This window comes from Chiloscyllium plagiosum, unplaced genomic scaffold (genome assembly GCF_037043375.1).
Source record: "Chiloscyllium plagiosum isolate Xiang-an unplaced genomic scaffold, Cpla_swu_hap1 HiC_scaffold_3, whole genome shotgun sequence".
NCBI lineage: Eukaryota > Metazoa > Chordata > Chondrichthyes > Orectolobiformes > Hemiscylliidae > Chiloscyllium > Chiloscyllium plagiosum.
Genome location: NW_028270141.1, coordinates 152,892,490 through 152,919,322, shown reverse-complemented (window position 1 = coordinate 152,919,322; position 26,833 = coordinate 152,892,490). Strand labels below are relative to the sequence as shown.

The 26,833-nt window shown below is 45.6% G+C and overlaps 1 protein-coding gene across 1 annotated transcript in view; it reads left to right on the top strand.

Moving 5' to 3' along the window:
- The window catches only part of LOC122540179 (dynein axonemal heavy chain 8-like), a 1,258,818-nt gene that overhangs the window by 1,158,526 nt on the left and 73,459 nt on the right, over positions 1-26,833 (top strand). The window contains exons 78-82 of the mRNA XM_087976819.1: positions 3,075-3,265; positions 3,713-3,834; positions 19,076-19,194; positions 22,809-23,011; positions 24,566-24,639. Coding sequence (XP_087832945.1) covers positions 3,075-3,265; positions 3,713-3,834; positions 19,076-19,194; positions 22,809-23,011; positions 24,566-24,639 — 709 coding nt within the window. The remainder of the gene's footprint in view (positions 1-3,074; positions 3,266-3,712; positions 3,835-19,075; positions 19,195-22,808; positions 23,012-24,565; positions 24,640-26,833) is intronic.

Genomic DNA, 26,833 nt, shown 5'->3' with positions numbered 1-26,833 from the left:
AACCCAAACCTATGCATCACCGCCCCATCCCCAACCCAACCCCGCCCAAAACACTGTCCCGCCCCAACCTCATGCAACGCCGCCCCCGCCCCCAGCCCGTCCAACACCATCCCCGCTCCCAACACTGTCTCTCCAACCCTATACACACCCGCCCCCTCTCTGGGGCATCTGGACTGGACTGGACAACAATAAGACTGCTGCTGCAGTTGCCTTTGTGGGGTAGGTCTACAAATCGCACACACACACATACAGCCACAGCCACAGCCACACACACAACATTTTGCTGCAACTTTTTGACAAGTTCCACCTTTGCCCTGTGCAGGACACTGCTTGAGAGATTATCTGGGGAAGGGGGTGTTTAGGGTACACCCCTGTGTAGAACTCCAGGGAATATGTGGGGAGAGAGAGGGCGGGAGATCAGTCATTTGGAGACGGTGCCTGTTTAATCGTTGTAAACAAAAGATGCAATCACTGTTGTAAACACGTCTTTGATGTAATGTTTCCATCGGGACTTCGAGATCTCCTTCAGATAATCCGATTTTCGGACAATTGAGGTTCCTCTGTAACTATGTTGGGAACCAGGCCCACACACTGTACAGGGAAACAGGCCCTCTCAGTGTACTGAAAGACAGACCTACACAGTCACAATTCTACTCATGCCTGATTTGAAGTACATTGATTGAATTTATATTCCCCCAGCTGCCATGGTAGGATTTGAGCAATTGTCCCAGAGACTTAATCTGCATCTTTGAATGACTCATCAAATTGCATTATCGCTGCACCAACACCTCCCCTTTCAGAAATGAAGGACTTCCATGTATTTGATGTTCCCAATGTTAATTCTGATCTCTCTCTCTGCACCTTTTCTGCAGCTGTAAGATTCTATTCTGCACCCTGTTCTGCGACCCTGATGTATTTTGTATGGTACAATATGCCTGTAAAGCACACAAAACAATAGTTTTCACTGTATATGCAACAATAAATCAACCAATCAATCAAATTCGGCAGAACTTTCCAGACTGCTCTGAGTTCTTAGAAGGATGGGCAGTAGAATTTAATCAGGAAAGATGATAAAAGTCATTTTCCTGATGAAGAGTTAAACCTGTGCTGTTAAATTCTCAAAACCTTTTCAGGCAGGTTGGGTTTGCTAACCTTCATGGTCAGAAACCTACTTTGTATTCATTAGATGTCATGAATATCATGAATGACCAAGCCCACTGAAATTACTTATATTGGCACAATTTTGTTCACCAAAAATGGGAAACACAAATCCAACTCAATGTCTGATGTATGAAACAGCTGGGGTAGTCTTCTTCCTCTCAACTCCAATGAGAACAAACTTTTTCAGTTACTTGGCTCCTTCATAATCAATACAAACACTAATAGCATCAGGAGTGAGCCTGACTCACTCTGTGCAGTCTGAATTGAAGCTGGGAAACATTTACAGTATTAAGAAAGGTAAGGCAGCAACAAACTGAGACCATCAACCCTGACAGGATAGGCAAGCAGGGCTAACCTCAAAAGGCCAACTTTTATGCTGATGCCCTTGTCCCATGCAAACCTTTTCTGAATTGTTATCAGAAGCCATTTGGATATAGAACTGGCTCAAATGTAGAAGACAGAGGGTGATGGAGGAGGGTTGCTTTTCAGACTGGAGGCCTGTGACCAGTGGACTGCCACAAGGATCGGTGCTCGGTCCGCTGCTTTTCATCATTTATATAAATGATTTGGGTGTGAACATAGGAGGTATAGGTAGTGAGTTTGCAGATGATACCAAAATTGGAGGTGTAGTGGACAGCGGAGAAAGTTACCTCAGATTACAACAGGATAGACAATAAACAATAGACAATAGGTGCAGGAGTAGGCCATTCAGCCCTTCGAGCCTGCACCTTCGAGCCTTGATTAGATGGGCCAATGGGGTGGCAGATGGAGTTTAATTTAGATAAATGCAAGGTGCTACATTTCGGAAAAGCAAATCAGAGCAGAACTTATACACTTAGTGGTAAGATCCTGGAGAGTATTGCTGAACAAACAGACCTTGGAGTGCAGGTTCATAACTCCTTGAAAGTGGAGTCGCAGGTAGATAGATAGTGAAGAAGGCGTTTGGTATGCTTTCCTTTATTGGTCAGAGTATTGAGTATAGGAGTAGGGAGGTCACGTTGCAGCATTGGTTAGACCACTTTTGGAATAGTGCGTGCAATTCTGGTCTCCTTCCTACAGGAAGGATGTTGTGAAACTTGAATGGGTTCAGAAAAGCTTTACAAGGATGTTTACAAGGAGGATTTAAGCTATAGAGAGAGGCTGAATAGAGTGGGACTGTTTTCTCTGGAGCATCGGAAGCTGAGGGGTGACCTTATAGAGGTGTATAAAATCATGAGGGGCATGGAAATGGTAAATAGACATAAATGTTAGAGCCCTGCAGGCTTCAGAACTTCCTATCTGTAAAATTTGATGTTTTTCACACATATTAGATTAGATTATATTACAGTGTGGAAACAGGCCCTTCGGCCCAACAAGTCCACACCGACCCACCGAAGCGCAACCCACCCATACCCCTACATTTACCCCTATACCTAACACTACGGGCAATTTAGCATGGCCAATTCACCTGACCTGCACATCTTTGGACTGTGGGAGGAAACCGAAGCACCCGGAGGAAACCCACGCAGACACGGGGAGAACATGCAAACTCCACACAGTCAGTCGCCCATACATATACTATGTATACATATACTATGTATATGTAATATGTGGAGAATCTCAGAGCCATGGGAGAAAAACTACCCCACCCTGAAAAATAGTCCTTCCAACTGTCAGAGCCACCATGACACTTAACCTCAAGAGACATTTCTCATCACTTTCATTTCTGGAAACCCAAAATTAAGGATTAACAGTTTCCTTACAGTGATATATGTACAGCTCTATATATACAATTTTTGTAAAGAAATGGAAGATTTCAATATGAAATTCAGCTTTCTGTTCTGCTGTTGAAGAACTACATACAATGGAATTTAAATCTAACTCACCCTGAGTTTGACAACCACACTAAAGATTTTTGATTTTTCTTCATGTAGATCTAAGAAGTCACCTGTTGCTTCAAAGAGGATCAGCAATATTATTGACTACCTGACCTATGAAGTCTTTAAGTATTCAGTGCGTGGTCTTTATGAAACTCACAAGTTCCTTTTCACTTTATTGCTGCCTCTGAAAATTAACCTTGAGCGAGGTTACATCAAGCACAATGAATTCCAGACCCTTATAAAAGGTATGGTTCCGTATTCCAGAGACTCTCATTGGAAGTAGAGAATTCATGAAGCTCCTGGTGTGTTCCATGTGGTAAAATGGATGTATAAATTATAATATTTATTTAAATTTCTTTTAAGCAGCTAAAATGTTTCTGGTGACCCACACCAGTGCTGGAAGTGCAGCAAAATAAAAATTGTGTACACTGCAGTGAACTAACCAAGACCTACTTGCAAAACCCCAGTCATTTCAATATTGCTCAGCTGGTCAGTGGTTAAGTGCTGCTTGATATTGCTCAAGCAAGCTAAGGCCAAGGTTTGGCTGTAACCAAGTGGGGTGAGCAAGTCAACAAACCTACCGCCCCGTCCCCCTGTAATATTCAGCCCATTGTTTTGATTCAAGCAGGCATGTTGACTAAGAAACTGAAGAATTATTTTATTAAAGGTGAATTCTTTGTCTAATTGTTTAGGTGGTGCAGCCCTTGACCTGAAAGCCAGTCCACAGAAACCTTTCCGCTGGATCCTTGATATGACTTGGTTGAATTTGGTGGAGCTGAGCAAACTGTCTCAGTTTGCAGAGATATTGACTCAGGTATTGTAGCTATTTCCTGTTCAGAAACATAAAATACAAAATTGACTCAACAAACAAACTGAAAGTATTACACTTTAAAATAGATCAATCCTTGAATTGGAAACTCGTTTGGCAACATGGAAAGACAGTGGAAGACATGAGTAATATCCCAACAATTAAAGGGAGTCAGGGGGCTGAGTTGAGTATGGTTGCCATTACAAAAGAGAAAGTGCTAGAAAAGCTAAAAGGTCTTAAAATGGATAAATCTCCTGGCCCCGATGGGTTACATCCTAGAGTTCTGAGAGAGGTGGCTGAGGAAATAACGGAGGCGTTGGTTGAGATCTTTCAAAAGTCACTGGAGTCGGGGAAAGTCCCAGATGATTGGAAGATCACTGTTGTAACCCCCTTCTTCAAGAAAGGATCACGGCAAAAGATGGAAAATTATAGGTCATTTAGCCTAACCTCGGTTGTTGGTAAAATTCTAGAATCCATCGTTAAGGATGGGGTTTCTAAATTCTTGGAAGAGCAGGGTCGGATTAGAACAAGTCAACATGGATTTAGTAAGGGGAGGTCGTGCCTGACAAACCTGTTGGAGTTCTTTGAAGAGGTGACAAGTAGGTTAGACCGGGGAAACACAGTGGATGTGGTCTACCTAGATTTCCAAAAGGCCATTGATAAGGTGCCACACCGGAGGCTGCTGAGCAAGGTGAGGGCCCATGGTGTTCGAGGTGAGCTACTGGTATGGATTGAGGATTGGCTGTCTGACAGAAGGCAGAGAGTTGGGATAAAAGGTTCTTTTTCAGAATGGCAGCCGGTGACAAGCGGTGTCCCGCAGGGTTCAGTGTTGGGGCCGCAGCTGTTCACATTATATATTAATGATCTGGATGAAGGGACTGGGGGCATTCTAGCGAAGTTTGTCGATGATAAAAAGTTAGGTGGACAGGCAGGTAGTACTGAGGAAGTGGGGAGGCTGCAGAAGGATCTAGACAGTTTGGAGGAGTGGTCAGGAAATGGCTGATGGAATTCAATGTAAGCAAATGCGAGGTCTTGCACTTTGGAAAAAAGAATAGGAGCATGGATTACTTTCTAAACGGTGAGAAAATTCGTAAAGCCAAAGTACAGAGGGATCTGGGAGTGCTAGTTGAGGATTCTCTCAAGGTAAACATGCAGGTTTAGTCCGTGATTAAGAAAGTGAATGCAATGTTGTCAATTATCTCAAGAGGGTTGAAATATAAAAGCACCGTTGTGCTACTGAGACTTTATAAAGCTCTGGTTAGGCCCCATTTGGAGTACTGTGTCCAGTTTTGGTCCCCACACCTCAGGAGGGACATACTGGCACTGGAGCGTGTCCAGCGGAGATTCACACGGATGATCCCTGGAATGGTAGGTCTAACATATGAGGAACGGCTGAGGATCCTGGGATTGTATTCATTGGAGTTTAGAAGATTAAGGGGAGATCTAATATAAACTTATAAGATAATACATGGCTTGGAGAGGGTGGACGCTAGGAAATTGTTTCCGTTAGGCGAGGAGACTAGGACCCGTGGACACAGCCTTAGAATTAGAGGGAGTAAATTCAGAACAGAAATGCGGAGACATTTCTTCAGCCAGAGAGTGGTGGGCCTGTGGAATTCATTGCCACAGAGTGCAGTGGAGACTGGGACGCTAAATGTCTTCAAGGCAGAAATTGATAAATTCTTGATGTCACAAGGAATTAAGGGCTATGGGGAGAATGTGGGTAAGTGGAGTTGAAATGCCCATCAGCCATGATTGAATGGTGGAGTGGACTTGATGGGCCGAATGGCCTTACTTCCGCTCCTATGTCTTATGGTCTTATTGGCAAAGTTACTGTTATGGCTAATTTTAGCAGCAATGTTGCATTTGCTAATCATTTCACCCTTCTTTGTTACCTCTGGGTGAAAATCCTAGAACATTCTGTAGGTCTGCCGACATTATGGAGAGCAGTACTTCTGACCCATGGCATTTTAATGGGAGATGAACTGCAGCCCCTAAAAAAATCGGTAGTTGGGAGGAGTGAGGGACAGTAGCTGCAGAGAGGCTGGAGATGGATTGCAGAAACTTGCTTTTCATGATCCTTGCAATTATTATAGTAGGCTCCTCCAGACTGAGGCTGCCCTTTATGTGGTATAAACAAATCTAGTTTTAAAGTGAATCAAAGTGGTAACATTTTCAACAATTAATATCATCTAATTACAACTATTGTTGTAGTTGACGTCTACTCAGATGGTATTCATTCAGCTGTTTACTTTTTTGTAATTCTTTTATGGACGTATGTTGCTCTTGAGGCAGCATTTATTATCAATCCTTTAGTGCCTTTAAGAAGGCCATGGGTCAGAAGTAATGCTCTCCATAATGTTGGCAGATCTACAGAATGTTCTAGGACTTTCACCCAGAGGTAACAAAGAAGGGTGATATGATTCCAAGTCAGGGTGGCGTTTGTGACATGAAGGAGACAGTGCAACTGGGGGTGATGTTCTCATGCACCTGCTGCTCTTGCTCTTCTAACTAATGGAGTTCCCAGCTTTGGGAAGATGCTGTCAGAAGAGCTTCGATGAGTTACTGTAGTTCATCATGTAACTGGTACACCTTGCTGGCCCTGTGCATTGCTGCTGGAATGAATCTACTTTGAATGTGGTGAATAGCATGCTGACCAAGTGGCTGCTTTGTCCTGGATGGTGTCAAGTTTCTTGCGTGTTGTTGGAGCTGCACCCATCTAAGCAAATGAAGAACATTCCCTCATGTTCCTGACTTGGAGAAAGTGAGGCCCGCAGATGCTGGAGATCAGAGTCAAAAAGCGTGGTGCTGGAAAAGCACAGCAGGTCAAGTAAAATCTGAGGAACAGCAGAATCAATGTTTTGGGCATAAGCCCTTCATCAGGAAGGGTTTATGCCCAAAACATTGACTCTCTTGCTCCTCGGATGCTGCCTGGTCTGCTGTGCTTTTCCAGTGCCACACTTTTTCACTCCTGACTTGTGCCTTGAAGATGGTGGACAGGCTTTGAGGAGTCAGGAGGTGAGCTGCTCTTGTACCATTGTATTTATATGGCTAGTCGGGTTCAATTTTCCTCGCCATTTTTGTTGATAGTATAATTCTTAGCGCACTGGTGATTACTCAATAAGTACTGTCCAATCCTAAGAATACATCGAATGTTTGACATTATGTTCTGTATTCTGCAAGTATGGGATGATGGAGTACAGCTAGTACTCTGCTTGAGCAGCAGTTCAATATGATCCACTTGTCTTTGACAAATTAGTACTTAACATCACACTGGCACTGAAACACACATATAGGTAGACAATCCTTTATCCGAACTGCTTGGGACCAGCTGTTTTTCAGAATTCAGAATTTTTCAGTTTTCAGGATAAGTGACAGTTTAATGGTGAAATTTTTAAAAGTCTTACTGGAGGAGCAGACTTCTAAGTAAGAACAAGCCGTTGATGCTTAGCCATTACACATCTTCCCCCACACCCCACCCCACCCACTGCAACCCCACCACGTCGCATCTGAACGACATGCTTCAAATGGGTGTCGATTTGGGTTAACTGTTTGCTTGCCAAACAACCTTGTTAATGAGAAAAAAACTTCACAAAAAGACCTTGGGGTTCCAAAGCTTTGCGGTTTATGGATGTTCGGATAAAGGATCTTCTATCTGTACCACATAATCAATTTGTATGGTAAGCAGAACATCTTTTTAGAGTCATAGAGTTATAGAGATGTACAGCATGGAAACAAATCCTTCGGTCCAAGTCAGCCATGCCGGCCAGATATCCCAACCCAATCTAGTCCCACCTGCCAGCACCCGGCCCATATCCCTCCAAACCCTTCCTATTCATATAACCATCCAAATGCCTTTTAAATGTTGCAATTGTACCAGCCTCCACCTCTTCCTCTGGCAGCTCATTCCATACACACACCAGCCTCTGTGAGCAAAAGTTGCCCCTTAGGTCTTTCCCCTCTCACCCTAAACCTATGCCCCCTAGATCTGGACTCTCCCAACCCAGGAAAAAGATTTTGTCTGTCCATGCCTCTCATGATCTTCTAAACCTCTATAAGGTCACCCTCAGCTTCTGACCCTCCAGGGAAAACAGCCCCAGCCTGTTCAGCCTCTCCCTGTAGCTCAGATCCTCCAACCCTGGCAACATCCTTGTAAATCTTTTCTGAACACTTTCAAGTTTCACAACATCTTTCCGATAGGAAGGAGACCAGAATTGCACGCAATAACCCAACAGTGGCCTAACCAATGTCCTGTACAGCCGTAATATTACCTCCCAACTCCTATACAGGGGAACCTCGATTATCTAAACGAGATGAGCGGGCACTATTTCGTTCAGATAATGAATTATTCAGTTAATCGATTAAATGTTTTTCCTCTGGGGCTCAGAGTGTTTAAAGTCTGCTTCCCCACAGCAACACACAGTGCACGAGAACCCGCCCCCAACACCGGGCCCAACCTGCACAACACCACCTCCCGACCCAAGCAACGACCTCACCCCCAACACCGCACCCGAACTCAACACTGACCCCCAACTTCAACACTGCCCCCCCCGACCCCAACACCGCTCCCCGACCCCAACACCGCCCTCGAACTCAACACCGACTCCAAACCTCAACACCGCCCCCCCGACCCCAACACCGCCCACCCGACCCCAACACCGCCCCCAACACCCCCCCCCCGACCCCAACACCGCCCCTGACCCCAACACTGTCCCGACCCCAACACCGTCCCACTGACCTCAACACCGCCCCCCCCTCGACCCCAAGAACACACCCCCGACTCCAACACCACACCCACGACCACAGCACCACCACTCTCAACCCCAACACCACCCCCAGACCCCAAAACCGCCCCCCCAACACCAACAATCCCCCAACCTCAACACTGCCCCCCCGACCCCAACACTGCCCCCAACCCCAATACCGTCCCCCCGACCCCAATACCGCCCCTGATCTCAACACTGACCCCAACACCACCTCACCAACCTCAACACCACCCCCTTGACCCCAACACCGCCCCCTGACCTCCACACCGACCCCCGACCCCAACACCGCCCCCCGACCCCAACACTGCCCCCTGACCCCAACACCGACCCCCGACCTCAACAGCGCCCCCCCAACCCTAGCACCGCCCCCCCGACCCCAACACCGTCTCCTGGTCCCAACACCGCCCACCTGACCCCAACACCGCCCCACCAATCCCAACACTGCCCTCCCAACCTCAACACAGCCCCATGACCCCAACACTGCCCCTCCAACCCCAACACCAACCCCCAACCTCAACACCGCCCCATGACCCAAACACCGACCCCCGACCTCAACACCGCCTCCCCGACCCTAGCACCGCCCCCTGACCCCAACACCGACCCCCGACCTCAACACAGCCCCATGACCCCAACACCGACCCCCGACCTCAACATCGCCTCCCCAATCCTAGCACCGCTCCCTGACTCCAACACCACCCCCGCGACCCCAACACCGTCCCCCTGACCTCAACACAGCCCCATGACCCCAACACTGCCATCCCCCTGACCAGCAACCTGGTCCAACACTCCCCACCCCGTGCGGCCCTGCCGTCCGCCATCGCCCCCTCTCCGGGGCAGCCGGACTGGACACCAACAACAGGACTGCTGCTGCAGCTGCCTTTGTGGGGTAAATCTCCAAATAGCGTGCACACACTCAAACACACACACACACACACACACACAGACATAGACACACACACACACACATACATACACACACACAGATATATACACACATGCACGCACACAGACACACGAGCATGCACACACTCATACATGCACACACACACAGCCACATACACACAGCCAAACACAACTTTTCACTGCAACGTTTTGACAGGTTCCACCTCTGCCTTGTACAGTACAATGTTGGAGAGAATGGTGTGTTGCTTCACTGGTGCCAGGATCAAGGATGTCTCAGAGAGGGTGCAGAATGTTCTCACGTGGGAGAGGAGCCAGCAAGAGAGCATTGTCCACATTGGAACCAACGACATAGGAAGGGAAAAGGCTGAAATTCTGAAGGGTGATTACAGAGAGTTAGGCAGAAATTTAAAAAGGAAGGCTTCGAGAGTAGTAATATCTGGATTACTCCCGGTGCTACGAGCTAATGAGGGCAGGAATAGGAGGATAGAGCAGATAAATGTATGGCTGAGGAGCTGGTGTATAGGAGAAGGATTCACATTTTTGGATCATTGAAATCTCTTTTGGGGTAGAAGTGACTTGTACAAGAAGGACGTATTGCACCTAAATTGAAATGGGACTAATATACTGGCAGGGAAATTTGCGAGAGCTGCTTGGGAGGATTTAAATTAGAAAGGTGGGGTGGGTGGGACCCAGGGAGATAGTGAGGAAAGAGATCAATCTGAGATTGGTACAGTTGAGAACAGAAGCGAGTCAAACAGTCTCAAGGGACAAGGTAGGACTAATAAATTAAACTGTATTTATTTCAACGCAAGGGGCCTAACAGGGAAGGCAGATGAACTCAGGGCATGGTTAGGAACATGGGACTGGGATATCATAGCAATCACGGAAACATGGCTCAGGGATGGGCGAGACTGGCAGCTTAATGTTCCAGGATACAAATGCTACAGGAAAGGTAGAAAGGGAGGCAAGAGAGGAGAGGGAGTGGCATTTTTGATAAGGGATAGCATTACAGCTGTGCTGAGGGAGGATATTTCTGGAAATACATCCCAGGAAGTTATTTGGGTGGAACTGAGAAATAAGAAAGGGATGATAATCTTACTGGGATTGTATTATAGAGCCCCTAATAGTCAGAGGGAAATTGAGAAACAAATTTGTAAGGAGTTTTCAGCTATCTGTAAGAATAATAGGGTGATTATGGTAGGGGATTTTAACTTTCCAAACATAGACTGGGACTGCCATAGTGTTAAGGGTTTAGATGGAGAGGAATTTGTTAAGTGTGTACAAGACAATTTTCTGATTCAGTATGTGGATGTACCTACTAGAGAAGGTGCGAAAGTTGACTTACTCTTGGGAAATAAGGCAGCGCAGGTGACTGAGGTGTCAGTGGGGGAGCACTTTGGGGCCAGCGACCAAAATTCTATTAGATTTAAAATAATGATGGAAAAGGATAGACCAGATCTAAAAGTTGAAGTTCTAAATTGGAGAAAGGCCAATTTTGACGGTATCTGATTGGGGGCAGATGTTCGCAGGTAAAGGGACAGCTGGAAAATGAGAAGCCTTCAAAAGTGAGATAACGAGAATCCAGAGAAAGTATATTCCTGTCAGGGTGAAAGGAAAGGCTAGTAGGTATAAGGAAGGCTGGATGACTAAAGAAATTGAGGGTTTGGTTAAGAAAAAGAAGAAAGCATATGTAAGGTTAGATCGAGTGAATCCTTAGAAGAGTATAAAGGAAGTAGGAGTATACTTAAGAGGGAAATCAGGAGGGCAAAAAAGGGACATGAGATAGCTTTGGCAAATAGAATTAAGGAGAATCCAAAGGGTTTTTACAAATACATTATGGACAAAAGGGTAACTAGGGAGAGAATATGGCCTCTCAAAGATCAGCAAGGTGGCCATTGTGTGTAGCTACAGAAAATGGAGGAGATACTAAATGAGTATTTTGCATCAGTATTTACTGTGGAAAAGGATATGGAAGATATAGACTGTAGGGAAATAGATGATGACATCTTGCAAAATGTCCATATTACAGAGGAGGAAGTGCTGGATGTCTTGAAACAGGTAAAGGTGGATAAATCCCCAGGACCTGATCAGGTGTACCCGAGAACTCTGTGGGAAGCTAGAGAAGTGATTGCTGGGCCTCTTGCTGAGTTAGTTGTATCATCAATAGTCACAGGTGAGGTGCTGTAAGACTGGAGGTTGGCAAACGAGGTGCCACTGTTTAAGAAGGGTGGTAAGGACAAACCAGGGAACTATGGACCAATGAGCCTGATGTCGGTAGTGGGCAAGTTGTTGGAGGGAATCCTGAGGGCCAGGATGTACATGTATTTGGAAAAGCCAGGACTGATTAGGGATAGTCAACATGGCTTTGTGCGTGAGAAATCATGTCTCACAAACTTGATTGAGTTTTTTGAAGAAGCAACAAAGAGGATTGATGAGGGCAGAGCAGTGGATGCGATCTATGTGGACTTCAGTAAGGCATGCGACAAGGTTCCCCATGGGAGACCAATTAGCAAGGTTAGATCTCACGGAATACACGGGATCTCGCCATTTGGATACAGAACTGGCTCAAAGGTACACCTGATCAGGTTCTTGGGATTTATCCACCTTTATGCATTTCAAGACATCCAGCACTTCCTCCCCTGTAATATGGATATTTTTCAAGATGTCACTAATCATTTCCCCACATTCTATATCTTCCATGTCCTTTTCCACAGTAAACACTGATGCAAAATACTCGTTTAGTATCTTCCCCCATCTCTTGTGGCTCCACACAAAGGCTGCTTTGACAGGCCATATTCGCTCCTTAGTTATCCTTTTTGTCCTTAATGTATTTGTAAAAACCCTTTGGATTCTCCTAAACTCTATTTGCCAAAGCTATCTCACGTCCCCTTCTTAACCTCCTGATTTCCCTCTTAAGTACGCTCCCGGCTCCATAAGATGCCTGCCTGACATGAAATCTATCAAAACTTAACCTGGAGAGCAGCCCAAACACTTCTGCATAAAAACGTGATTGGACCTGGAGCAGCAAACCGGCAGCAACTGTAACCAGGAACCTCTCCACTGGGTCCTGAGCAAACTCCCTCCGGTAATAAAACCACACAGTAAATTACCTGCTGCACTGGGTCCTAAGCAGACCCTCTGAAAAATACACTAAACTGCGACCTACCTGCTCCACAGGGTCCCAGGAAGGATCACTTAATTGGAAGCAGTCACAATCCACTCCAGCAAACCACCAGACCACTCAAATGTAAGAAACCTGCGAGGAAGCGGGGTAAGCGTGTCGGCCTGCTAGTAAGACTGAGACTACACAGTTTCAAGAGTCCCCCCTTTCTAGCTTACTCCTAGCAAATGTACAATCTGAAGCCTGAACACATGCAATTTCGAAACAGTTTCTACCCTACTGTTGTTAGAATATGGAATGGACTCTCAAACTCTTAACATTCACCTGTACCTATGTTTTTGTTTTTACTGCTGTTTACCTATTATTTACAATCTATGCTACTAAACTCTGTAATCTGCACCATGTTGCTCGCAAGACAAAGCTTTTCACTGTGCCTTGGTACACATGAGAATAAATTCAACTCAATTCAATTCAATTCAGTTCATCTCTGGAGAACAAGATGGACAAACTCAGATCACGGCTCAGTTTCCAGCGTGAACTGTGGTACTGCTGTACACTCTGCTTCACAGAAACCTGGCTCAACCCGTCCATTCCCAACTACACATTTCAAGCTGATGGTTTTTCTATCCATCGTATGGACCGTACAGTGTACTTGGGTAAGACAAAGGGTGGAGGGGTTTGCTTTTTAATCAACAACTTCTGGTGCAAGGATGTTGCAACGCTGGGAAGCCATTGCTCCCCAAACCTTGAATTCCACACCATCAAATGCCACCCCTTTTGTCTACCACAGGAATTTACTGCTGCTATACTAACTGCTGTGTACATATCGCCACAAGCAAAGGTGGAGGAAGCTCTGGATGTGCTGTATTCCACCACTAACACCCTGCAGACAGAACACCCCGGGGCCCTGTTTATTGTGACTGGCGACTTCAATCAAGCCAATCTAAGGAAGGTGTTGCCCAAGTATCACCAGAACATAACCTGCCCCACCAGGGACCCGATCATTTTAGACCATTGCTACACCACTGTGAAGGATGCCTACTGCTCCATCCCCCGCCCTCATTTCGGGAACTTGGACTACAATGTCGTGTTTCTTCTCCCAGCTTACAGGGAAAAGATCAAGTAGGAGGCCCCCCCGTGGATATAGGTCCAGTGCTGGTCAGAGGAGGCAGAGGATCAACTCCGGTGCTATCTGGAATCAGCTGATTGGGCCATGTTCAAAAGTCTGCAGGTACCTTGGATGAGTACGGCACCACCGTCACAGACTTAATCAGCAAGTGTGTGGAGGACTGCACACCGAGGAAGTCAATCCAGGTGTTCCCCAACAGGAAAACCCTGGATGAATCAGGACATACAGAACCTGCTAAAAGCCAGGCGCCAGGCCTTCAGATCAGGAGACCCATCAAATATAAGGAATCCAGTTTGACCTTTGCAGAGCCATTAAGACAGCCAAGGACTAATACCGATCCAAACTAGAGACCCAGACAGACACCCGGCGACTATGGCAAGGACTAAATGACATCACAGGTTCTAAAAAGAGACAGTGCAAGATAGCAGACAATGACATATCCCTCCCAGATCATTTCAACGCCTTCTATGCTCGCTTTGAGCAGAATTTTAGCGGAGAGGTAACACCTATTCCGACAAGTCTTGACCAACCTATCCCATCAATCACTGCATCAGAGGTCAGATCAGTTTTCCTTCATGTGAATCCAAGGAAAGTGATGGGACCAGACGGATTACCAGGCCGTCACTCAGAGCATGCGCAAATCAACTGACAGAGGTCTTCTCAGACATCTGCAACCTCTCCCAGCAGCAAGGCACTGTCCCTGCCTGTTTCAAGAGAGTCAACATCATCCCAGTGCCTAAGAAGGCTCATGCAGCATGTCTCAATGACTGCTGCCCAGTGGCCCTAACTTAACTGGTCATGAAGTGCTTTGAAAGTCTGGTCATGGCATTAATCAACTCCAGCCTCCCCACTATTCTTGACCCACTCCAATTTGTCTATCGGACCAACAGATCCATAACAGATGCCATATCACTTGCCCTTCACTCCTCCCAGCTACTTAAGAATCCTACTCATTGACTACTGTTCAGTCTTCAACACCATTATCCCCTCGAGACTGATCACTAAACTGATTACTAAACTTAGTGATCTCAGATTAAACCCCACTCTCTGAAACTGGATCCTCAGTTTCCTGACCCACAGGCCACAATCAGTGAAGACTGGGGACAATATTTCATCCCCACAAACACTTCTCTGCTTCCTACTGTACTACTGTATACCCATGACTGCATCACTAAATACCAGACTAATGCCATTTACAAGTTCGCTGATGATACCACCATAGTCGGTCGAATCTCAGATGGTGACAAAACCAACCACAGATGGGAGACGTAAGACCTGGAAAAATGGTACACTGAGAAGAACCTAGCTCTCAATGCTGGCAAAACCAAGGAGCCCATCATTGACTTTCGGCGGAATGTTACTCATGCCCCCCTACACATCAACAGCACAGAGGTGAAATGAGTGGAGAGTCAAAAGCTCCTGGCAGTGGCCATCCACAACAAGTTTTCTTGGACTCTTCATGTGGACGCATTCGTTACAAAGGCCCAACAACATCTCTTCTTCCTCAGGCAGCTGAGGAAGATTGGTGAATATCCTTGCCAACTTTTATAGGTGCGCCATTGAAAGCATTCTGTCTGGATGTATCACTACCTGGTAATGGCAACTGTACCATTCAAGATCGGCCCGGACAATCACAAAGGCCAACCTCCCATCTATAGAATCCATATCAGGCCCCCCCCCCCACTCAAGGCTCCTCTGATTCCTCTGATCCATGGTTCCAAGGATCCTATCGTCATGTACCACCTTATATTTATCCAAAATTAATTCCATTTGCCACTAATCAGCCCATCCGACCAGGCCAACTATATCCTTTGAAATCTAAGGCTATTCCCCTCATTGTTTACCACTCCATCAATTTTCATATCATCTGCAAACTTACTGATCAACTGTCCAACATTTAAGAATGGATCATTTATATAAACCACAAACAACAAAAGCCCAATACTGACCCTTGTGAGAACTCACCAGACTCAGACCATCAACCATCAACCTCAGCTTCCTGCCACTCAGCTAATTGTGGATCCATTTTGCCAAATTCCCTTGGATCCCATGGGTTCTTACATTTGCTATCAGTTTTCCATGTGGAACTTTATCAAAGGTCTTGCTGAAGTCCAAACAGACGACATCAAAAACATCTGTACATTTTATCCTTTACAGACAAGGTAAGGGTGGCAGCTTTCCTTTCCTGGTGAACATTCATGATCCAGAAAAGGTTTTATAACAATCTACAGTGGTTACATAGTTGGTATTAGGCCAGCTTAATAATTCCACATTTTATTGAGCTCGAATTTCACCATCTGCTATGGTAGGATTTGATCCCTTGCCAACGCCAGCGCCTCCCTATTCTGCATGGGAACATGACCACCTGCAGATTGCCCTCCAAGCCACAACATCCTGATTCAGAACTATGTCACCTCATGTCAATGGGTCCAAACCCTAGAACACCCTTCCCAAGACACATAAGTGTTCCTATTGCAACCATTCAAGAAGGCCACTTGTCCAGGACAGTTAGGGATGGGCAATAATGTTAGGCCTAGCCAGCAATGCCCACATCCCATAAATGAATTAATAAAATTTATTCAAAACTGCTGCCTCCAGCACTGTCACCATATCTAGGGATCATTGTCCTCTTGTTCCATCTGCATTGTGGCTGAACTTGACTCTTCTTACTCAGCATGATTTAGGCATAGTCTGTTGTAATGTTTTCTTTAAACACTGTATTTATAATTACCGTAACAAAAACCTAGTGGTGAGCAACATGTCCGCTCCATTCACACTGACTTTCTGCCAGCCCCTATGCTTACATTATGAATTGCATGCAGTCTCATTGACAAATATTAATGCTCTATGGCAGACTTCAGCGAGACTTAAGGAATTCCCCTCCTCCACTCACTGTTTCCATACTCCATACCTCTCAATCCATCTGATTGTCTTTCTCTTCTATGCCCTGACTGTCTCCCCATTCCTTGACCATGACCAAGACTATTCTTACAGCACTTGGAGGAGCACTTGTGACCTGACATAGTGTTAATCATTAAGTTCACAGACAGTACAAAAATTGTTGGGGTCATAACTAATGTTCTGATACAGTGAATGAGGTGTTTTCCTTTTGGATTGCCTTGTTTATAAAACCATGAAAGGCATGGGATAAGGTAAATAGACACGGTCGTTTTCCTGGGGTGGGGGGAGTCCAGAACTAGAGGACATAGGTTTAGGGTGAGGGGGAAAAATTCAAAAGGGATATAAGGGACAACCTTTTCACACAAAGAGTGGTGCATGTATGGAATGAGCTGCCAGAGGAAGTGATGGAAGCTGATACAATTGCAACATTTAAAAGGCATCTGGATGGGTATATGAATAGGAAGGGTTTATAGGGAAATGGGCCAAGTGCTGGGAAATGGGAATAGATTAAGTTAGGATATCTGGTCGGCATGGACGAGTTGGACTGAAGGGTCTGTTTTTGTGCTGTACATCTCTATGACTCCAACCATTACTTCAAAATGGCCAGATTTTGCATGACACTTACTCTAGCCAATTCAGTCCAATAATAGCCTGGGTCCTGTTGACATAAGACTTTATTGATGTAATAACATGGAGCAGGAATAGGCAATTAGCCCCTTGAGCCTGCTCTGTCATTTAAGTTGAAACTTTATAGCTTTGATCTCCAGCATCTGCAGACCTCACTTTCTCCTGTCATTTAATACAATCATGGCTGATCTCATCTTGGCCTCAATGCTACTTTCCTGCTGGCTCTTCATAATCCTTCAAACCGTTGCTAATGAAAGTTCGATTTCCTCCTTAAATTTACTCAGGGAACCAGCATCCACCACGCATCATAAGATTCCAAATTCCAATTTAAATGTGTCTTTCTTCTGGCTCTGGTAACCATTGAAATGCCCTGCGAATACTGCTTCAGTGATAATTCAATAGTTAACTCATGCCCATTCATTTTTGGGGGATTGTTGTCCTTATTTCTGCTATTAAGGGCTGGAATGTAAGCCCTTACTAATTCTGAAATTCGCAGTGCTTTTGTGAAAATTGATTCTGTGAAATTTTGAGTGGTGCTTTTTAATGGAGCAGGAGAATCGACGTTTCGGGCATAAGCCCTTCTTCAGGAAAGAGGAGGGTGTGCCAAGCAGGCTAAGATAAAAGGTAAGGAGGAGGGACTTGGGGGAGGGGTGTTGGGTGGAAGGAGGTTAAGGTGAGGGTGATAGGCCGGAGAGGGGGTGGGGGCGGAGAGGACGGGAAGAAGATTGCAGGACAAGAAGGCGGTGCTGAGTCCGAGGTTGGAACTGAGATAAGGTGGGGGGAGGGGAAATGAGAAAGCTGGAGAAATATGCACTCATCCCTTGTGGTTGGAGGGTTCCTCGGCGGAAGATGAGGCGCAACAACCCAGATGGCCTCCTTCTTCAAAGACAGCAATTTCCAAGAATATATTTCCCTCCCCTCCCCTATCAGCATTCCGGAAAGACCACTCCCTCCGTGACTCCCTCGTCAGGTCCACAACCCCCACCAACCCAACCTCCACTCCCGGCACCCACAAGAAATGCAAAACTTGCGCCCACACCTCCCCCCTCACTTCCCTCCAAGGCCCCAAGGGATCCTTCCATATCTGTCACAAATTCACCTGCACCTCCACACACATCATTTACTGCATCCGCTGCACCCAATGTGGCCTCCTCTACATTGGGGAGACAGGCCGCCTACTTGCGGAACATTTTAGAGAACACCTCTGGGACACCCGCACCAACGAACCCAACTGCCCTGTGGCTGAACACTTTAGCTCCCCCTCCCACTCCGCCAAGGACATGCAGGTCCTTGGCCTCCTCCATCGCCAGACCATGGCAACACGACGCCTGGAGGAAGAGTGACTCATCTTCTGCCTAGGAACCCTCCAACCACAAGGGATGAATGTAGATTTCTCCAGCTTCCTCATTTCCCCTCCCCCCCCCCCCCCCCCCCCCCACACCTTATCTCAGTACCAACCCTCGGACTCAGCATCGCCTTTTTGACCTGCAATCTTCTTCCCGGCCTCTCCATCCCCACCCTCTCTCCGGCCTATCACCCTCACCTTAACCTCCTTCCACCTATCGCATTCCCAACGCCCCTCCCCCAAGTCCCTCCTCCCTACCTTTTATCTTAGCCTGCTTGGCACACCCTCTTCATTCCTGAAGAAGGGCTCATGTCCGAAACGTCGATTCTCCTGCTCCTCGGATGCTGCCTGAGCTGCTGCACTTTTCCAGCAACACATTTTTCAGCTCTGATCCCCAGCATCTGCAGTCCTCACTTTCTCCTGGTGCTTTTTTAATGTTTATGATGTGGTTACAGGTTTCTAAGAATGAGAAGGCTTGGAAAGTCTGGTTTGATGCTGATGCTCCAGAAGAAACACAAATCCCTCATGGATATAGTGACTCTTTAGATGCATTCTGCAAGCTATTGCTCATCAGGTGAGATACATCCATGACTGTATATTTACTCCAGAACATCTAAAATGTAACTCTGATATGCAGTTTTGCTGTTAGTGTTTCCTGTTTCCTGTTAGCATGGGAATATTGAAGCAAGACTAGGCCACTCAGCTCCTAAGCAAGTTTTGACATTCCAAAACATAATGACTAATAGGTACTTTCATTACATTTCAATCCTGCTGTGTTTCTCCAGCTCCACATTTTATCAACTTTTAATTACGTTTACCCATCTTGATTCAGTAACCCATAATGTTCGTGCCTAACAAAAACCCAGCAATGTCAGTTTTGAATTTTTTCACTGACCTAGCATTAGTAACTTTTTGGCCTTTATTTCCACTGCCCTTGTGTGTCATGAAGTGTCTCGTGGCATTGCACTTGAATGGCACATAAGGCATTCAATATTCCACATTGCACCTAAGTCTCAATCCCTGTACCTTCTCCGCCTTTTGTGACAACAGGTCTCAAATATTTATTCAGAACCATATTTGTATCTCCTGCCTCCAAACACAACTTGCTGCTTAATCTCTAAATGCCCTCATGTTTTCCTTAACTATCCTCTTGTGCATTATGCATTTATAGAACACAATTCTTCTTCCTTGATTTTACTTGGAAATACATATGCTAATTGCTTTCCTGATTTTCCTTTTCATTTCGTCCCCATGATTCTATATTCCAAGACTTCCTTCTGCATTGAACTCTTGTCTTCTGATGTAAGCTTATTTTTTTTGTATGATTCAACTCTCCACAGGTTTTATCTCAGTTAGTATTAGGCTCGTTAAAATCTCCTGCTATTACTGAACATTTCTGCACTTTTTGGCCATTTGCTACTACCCTTTGAGAGGTTGAGGGTCCACCAAGTCCATCAGTGTGACTGCTTCATTCCTCTGCTCAATCCAAATGGCTTTACTTGAGGATCCATCAAGCATATCATTCCTTACTGTGGGGGCAGCATTGGTGGCTCATTAGTTAGCACTGCTACCTCACAGCGCCAGGGACCCCCCAGTTCAACTCCATAGTCAGGCAACTGTCTGTGAGGAGTTTACACATTCTCCCCATGTCTGCGTTGGTTTCCTCCCACAGTCCAAAGATGTGCGGATTAGGTGGATCAGCCATGCTAAATTGCCCATAGTGTCCAAGGATGTGCAGGCAAGGTGGGTTAGCCATGGGAAATGCAAAGATATAGGGTTAGGGAGTTGGGCTAGCTGGGATGCTCTTCAGAGGGTCAGTGTGGACTTGGTGGGCCGAATGGCCTGCTTCCACATTGTAAGGATTATATGAACACAGTTGTGTTTGCTTCTTCAGTAAATGTTACAATGCTTTTTATTTTAGTCTCATCCAAAAACATTGTAGCTGGAGAACTCTTGCAATGTTGTGCTGGTTTCCCTACCCCTGGGGCAGAAGCTCCACTTTAAGTCCCAGCTTGAAACCCAATGGACATGGAAAGTGTACTTGGCCTGTCCAAGTTCACAACATCTTTCCCATAGGAAGGAGACCAGAATTGCACACAATATTCCAACAGTGGCTTAACCAATGTCCTGTACAGCCGCAACATGACCTCCCAACTCCTGTACTCAATACTCTGACCAATAAAGGAAAGCATACCAAACACCTTCTTCACTATCCTATCTACCTGCGACTCCACTTTCAAGGAGCTATGAACCTGCACTCCAAGGTCTCTGTGTTCAGCAACACTCCCTAGGACCTTACCATTAAGTGTATAAATCCTGCTAAGATTTGCTTTCCCAAAATGCAGCACCTTGCATTTATCTGAATTAAACTCCATCTGCCACTTCTCAGCCAATTGGCCCATCTGGCCCAGATCCTTTATAATCTGAGGTTATAATCTGAGGTAACCCTCTTCGATGTCCACCACACCTCCAATTTTGGTATCATCTGCAAACTTACTAACTGTACATCTTATGCTTGCATCCAAATCATTTATGTAAATGACAAAACGTAGAGGACCCAGCACCGATCTTTGTGGCATTCCACTGGTCACAGGTCTCCAGTCTGAAAAACAACCCTCCACCACCACCCTCTGCCTTCTACCTTTGAGCCAGTTCTGTATCCAAATGGCTAGTTCTCCCTGTATTCCATGAGATTTAACCTTGCTAATCAGTCTCCCATGGGGAACCTTGTCGAACGCCTTACTGAAGTCCATATAAATCACATCCACCGCTCTGCCCTCATCAATCCACTTTGTTAGTTCTTCAAAAAATTCAATCAAGTTTTTGAGACATGATTTCCCACGCATAAAGCCATGTTGACTATCCCTAATCAGACCTTGCCTTTCCAAATACATGTACATCCTGTCCCTCAGGATTCCCTCCAACAACTTGCCCAACACCGAGGTCAGGCTCACTGGTCTATAGTTCCCTGGCTTGTCTTTATCGCTGTTCTTAAACAGTGGCACCACGTTTGCCAACCTCCAGTCTTCCGGCACCTCACCTGTGACTATCGATAATACAAATATCTCAGCAAGAGGCCCAGCAATCAGTTCTCTGGCTTCCCACAGAGTTCTCGGGTACACCTGATCAAATCCTGGAGATTTATCCACTTTTACCCATTTCAAGATATCCAGCACTTCCTCCTCTGTAATCTGGATATTTTGCAAGATGTCACCATCTATTTCCCTACAGTCTCTATCTTCCATATCCTTTTCCACACTAAATACTGATATCGGAAAGATGTTGTGAAACTTGAAAGGGTTCAGAAAAGACTTAGAAGGATGTTGCCAGGGTTGGAGGATTTGAGCTATAGGGAGAATCTGAACAGGCTGGGAGCTGTTTTCCCTGGAGCGTTGGAGGCTAAGGGGTGACCTTATAGAGGTTTACAAAATTATGAGGGGCATGGAAAGGATAAATAGACAATGTCTTTTCCCTGGGGTCGGGGAGTCCAGAACTAGAGGGCATAGGTTTAGGGTGAGAGGGGAAAGATATAAAAGAGACCTACAGGGCAAACGTTTCACACAGAGGGTGGTACGTGTATGGAATGAGCTGCCAGAGGAAGTGGTGGAGGCTGGTACAATTGCAACATTTAAGAGGCATTTAGATTGGTATATGAATAGGAAGGGTTTGGAGGGATATGGGCCGGGTGCCGGCAGGTGGGACTAGATTGGGTTGGAATACCTGGTCGGCATGGACTGTTTCCATGCTGTACATCTCTATGACTCTAAGTTGATTATCAATCTGTAAAGCTTTGAAACTCATTTGAAGAGTAGGAAGACCTGCTGGTCAGCTAGAATCCTGTGCTCACAGCAACCTCTACATTTTAAAAGATTTTAAAAGATTCCACATACAGAATTTTGCCAAGGGTGAGCGTCATCCCAACTATTAAAGACTACAATCCACACTGTAATAAAAAAGTATTAAATATTAAATTGTATTTCCTGGCTTTCCTTATGCCACACTTCAATAATACCTCTGATGTCATACTTCAGGTTTATATCTTCCAATAGACATTTATTATTTGGAAAGTGTGTTACATGACAATGCAGCAATTTATATCCTTTCTTGCTAATACATGATCATTGAGGTATTCCTCAATAGTTAACAAAGAATTCTAAATGTTATTTAACTACAACTTTAAATTTTCAGGTCTTGGTGTCCTGACAGAATTCTGTCTCAAGCACGAAACTACATTTCTGAGGCAATGGAAGCAAAATACGCAGAGCCAGTGATTCTAAACCTGGAGACAACCTGGGAAGAAAGTGATACACAAACTCCTCTGATCTGTTTCCTGTCCATGGGATCTGATCCCAGCAATCAGATTGAAGGGCTGGCCAAAAAGCTTGAAATTGGTATGGATCCAGTCAACATAGAGAATACAACTGCTATCTGGTAGCACTCCCAGTGTTTCTTTACAATACTTCATGCTATTCTTCAAGTTTTACGTATATCAACCATGGGTTGCCAATTGCGAGAATCACAATTAACAAGTCCTTTTACAGTGTTTGTTTTCAACATAATATTAGCATCAGAATAGCTTTGTTATAGCTCTTTTTTCTTGTGTTGTATAATGCCATTTTCCTCACCTCATTTTATTTGTTATTGACACTATGATAACCGACTTTCCTTGTATTCCCACCCAAGAATCAGATGGACAGTTTACCTTGTAAAGTATAAGCTCCCATGATCAAAAATCTCACCTTTGTAATTTAACATAAACTATAGAATTGTTTTCCCCTCAACTGTCTGTAAAAGATCCCTGACGAATATTTATCTTCCAAGTAACATCACAAAAGAAAACATCCTGCTAATTTTCATACTGCTGTTTGTAGAAGCTGGCTGTGAATGCAAATTTGCAGATATGGTCTTCCACTTTATTACATTATCTGAAAATGAAAAGTGCTCTATAATGGCAAGGTTTTTTCTCTCCTTTGCTGCCAGAATGTGTTGAAGCAGGTGCAATAGCCCAGACTCGTCGATTTTAAGCCTTGCTTACCCCTGAAGCACTGTGTTCCTGCACCTCAAGGAGAAATCATTCCATTTGCAAACTTGTCTGCAAACTTGTAACACTGAAGCTCAATAAATCACATGACTACACTCAGTAATCATCATTAACCACAAACCTTGTTCAATCCTTTGTAGCTAGCTGTACAGCTGAATTGAAATATAATTAGGAACAGATCACATACTGGCCTTTAGAAGCATGCTGTAATGTAATCAGTCATTCTCGGATGTGAATGTTACGAGCTAGGCCTGCATTTATTGCCCATCCCTAATTGTCAAGATACATAAGGAATGTGTTTTTTTTCACCCCTAGTGAACATTAAACAAGGGCAGCATACAGCTAGGGATCATCTTTAAATTGCTGCCATATATAAAAACATATTATTTTTAAAGAAGTAGCTATACTTGGATTTAACTAAGAAACACCAGGAATAAGGGAAGTCAGGGAAAATGTAATAAAGCAACATAAGTAATACAAAATAGAATAAAATTAATGTTAGGGAAGTAAGATTAAGACATGGAGGTACAGCTCAGTCAGGTGGAGTATATGGCCAGTAATGTCTGGGTAGTCATGGACCCCAGCCGTGTCCTCGGTGACCACATGTACAGGAAATGCTGCCAGCTGCAGAAGTTGGAGCTGAGGATTTCAGAGTTCACACAACAACAGGAATCACTGTGGCATATCTGTGAGCTGACAGATAAATGGCTAGTGCATGTGGAGAGGGTAGTCAAATGACAGTGTCAGGGCCTGCAGAAGACATATGAATGAATGTCACTTTTAAGGCAGATCCACAGGAATCATCAAACGCAAACACTTAAATCAGTGATATTTCTGTGTGGTATGTTATAAAGTAACACTATTAAAGGCTGAATGTAAAAGTGAACTGATCTGTTTTCTTTAGATTGTCGGGCAATATCGATGGGCCAAGGACAAGAGGTTCACGCCAGAAAGTTGGTGGCATTATCTATGCAACAGGTCAGTAAAATTATATGAGCCTAAATCCTAAGTAAGTTCAGACCACAGCATTCCCCTCACATTTTGAACTTCCCAAAATTTCTGTAAGCATCGTACACTACCCAAGGTGAGGAGTATGCCTTCTCTGAAACATTTGTCCGTCTGTTTTGAATTCAGGATCAAATTAAAGCATCCTGGCTAATAGCACAGCTGGTAGACTTTCTGAACCCTCGCCCAATGTCAACTTTGGTTCGGTTGGTAACATTCTCAACTTAGAATCCAAAGTTTCATCACAATCATCTTCACTGTGGTACTCAGGAAGTATGTGACAAAAATGTAACCTTTGTAGTTTAACATAAACTATGGACCTATTTCTCCTCCCAACTGTCTGGAAAAGATCCCTGACCAATAAATAATCTCTCAATTAACATCACACAAAAAAGAAACCTGCGAATTGTCATCTGCTGTTTGTGGAAGCTTGTTGTGTGTACAGATTTGCTGCTATGGTCTTCCATGTTATTACAGTTGTTCAGGCAGCATCCGAGGAGCAATAAAATCGATGTTTCGGGCAAAAGCCCTTCATCAGGAATAAAGGCAGAGAGCCTGAAGGGTGGAGAGATAAGCGAGTGGAGGGTGGGGGTGGGGAGAAAGTAGCATAGAGTACAAAAGGTGAGTGGGGGAGGGGATGTAGGTGATAGGTCGGGGAGGAGAGGGTGGAGTGGATAGGTGGAAAAGAAGATAGGCAGGTAGGACAAGTGATGGGGACAGTGCTGAGCTGGAAGTTTGGAACTAGGGTGAGGTGGGGGAAGGGGAAATGAGGAAACTGTTGAAGTCCACATTGGTGCCCTGGGATTGAAGTGTTCAGAGGCAGAAGATGAGGCGTTCTTCCTGGTGGTGAGGGAGTGGCGGTGAAGGAGGCCCAGGACCTTCATGTCCTCGGCAGAGTGGGAGGGGGATTTAAAAAGTTGGGCCATAGGGCAGTGTGGTTTATTAGTGCGGGTGTCCCGGAGATGTTCCCTAAAGCGCTCTGCTAGGAGGCATCCAGTCTCCCCAATGTAAAGGAGACCGCATCTGGAACAACAGATACAATAAATGATATTGGTGGATGTGCAGGTAAAACTTTGATGGATGTGGAAGGCTCCTTTAGGGCCGTGGATAGAGGTCAGGGAGGAGGTGTGGCGCAGGTTTTGCAATTCCTGCGGTGGCAGGGGAAGGTGCCAGGATGGGAGGGTGGGTTGTAGGGTGGCGTGGACCTGACGAGGTAGTCACGGAGGGAACGGTCTTTGCGGAAGGCGGAAAGGGGTGGGGAGGGAAGTATATCCCTTGGTGGGGTCTTTTTGGAGGTGGCGGAAATGTCGGCGGATGATTTGGTTTATGCGACGGTTGGTAGGGTGGAAGGTGAGCACCAGGGGCGTTCTGTCCTTGTTACGGTTGGAGGGGTGGGGTCTGAGGGCGGAGGTGCGGGATGTGGACGAGATGCGTTGGAGGGCATCTTTAACCACATGGGAAGGGAAATTGCAGTTTCTAAAGAAGGAGGCCATCTGGTGTGTTCTGTGGTGGAACTGGTCCTCCTGGGAGCAGATCCGGAGGAGGCGGAGGAATTGGGAATACGGGATGGCATTTTTGCAAGAGGTAGGGTGGGAAGAGGTGTAATCCAGGTAGCTGTGGTAGTCGGTGGCCTTGTTAAAAATGTCAGTGTCAAGTCGGTCATCATTAATGGAGATGGAGAGGTCCAGGAAGGGGAGGGAGGTGTCAGAGATGTTCCAGTTAAATTTAAGGTCAGGGTGGAATGTGTTGGTGAAGTTGGTGAATTGCTCAACCTCCTCGCGGGAGCATGAGGTGGCGCCAATGCAGTCATCAATGTAGCGGAGGAAAAGGTGGGGAGTGGTGCCGGTGTAATTACGGAAGATCGACTGTTCTACGTAGCCAATAAAGAGACAGGCATAGCTGGGGCCCATACGTGTGCCCATGGCTACCCCTTTGGTCTGGAGGAAGTGGGAGGATTCGAAGGAGAAATTGTTAAGGGTGAGGACCAGTTCAGCCAAACGAATGAGAGTGTTGGTGGAAGGGTACTGTTGGGGACGTCGGGAGAGGAAAAAACGGAGGGCTTGGAGGCCCTGGTCATGGCGGATGGAGGTGTAGAGGGATTGGATATCCATGGTGAAGATGAGGCGTTGGGGGCCGGAGAAACGGAAGTCTTGGAGGAGGTGGAGGG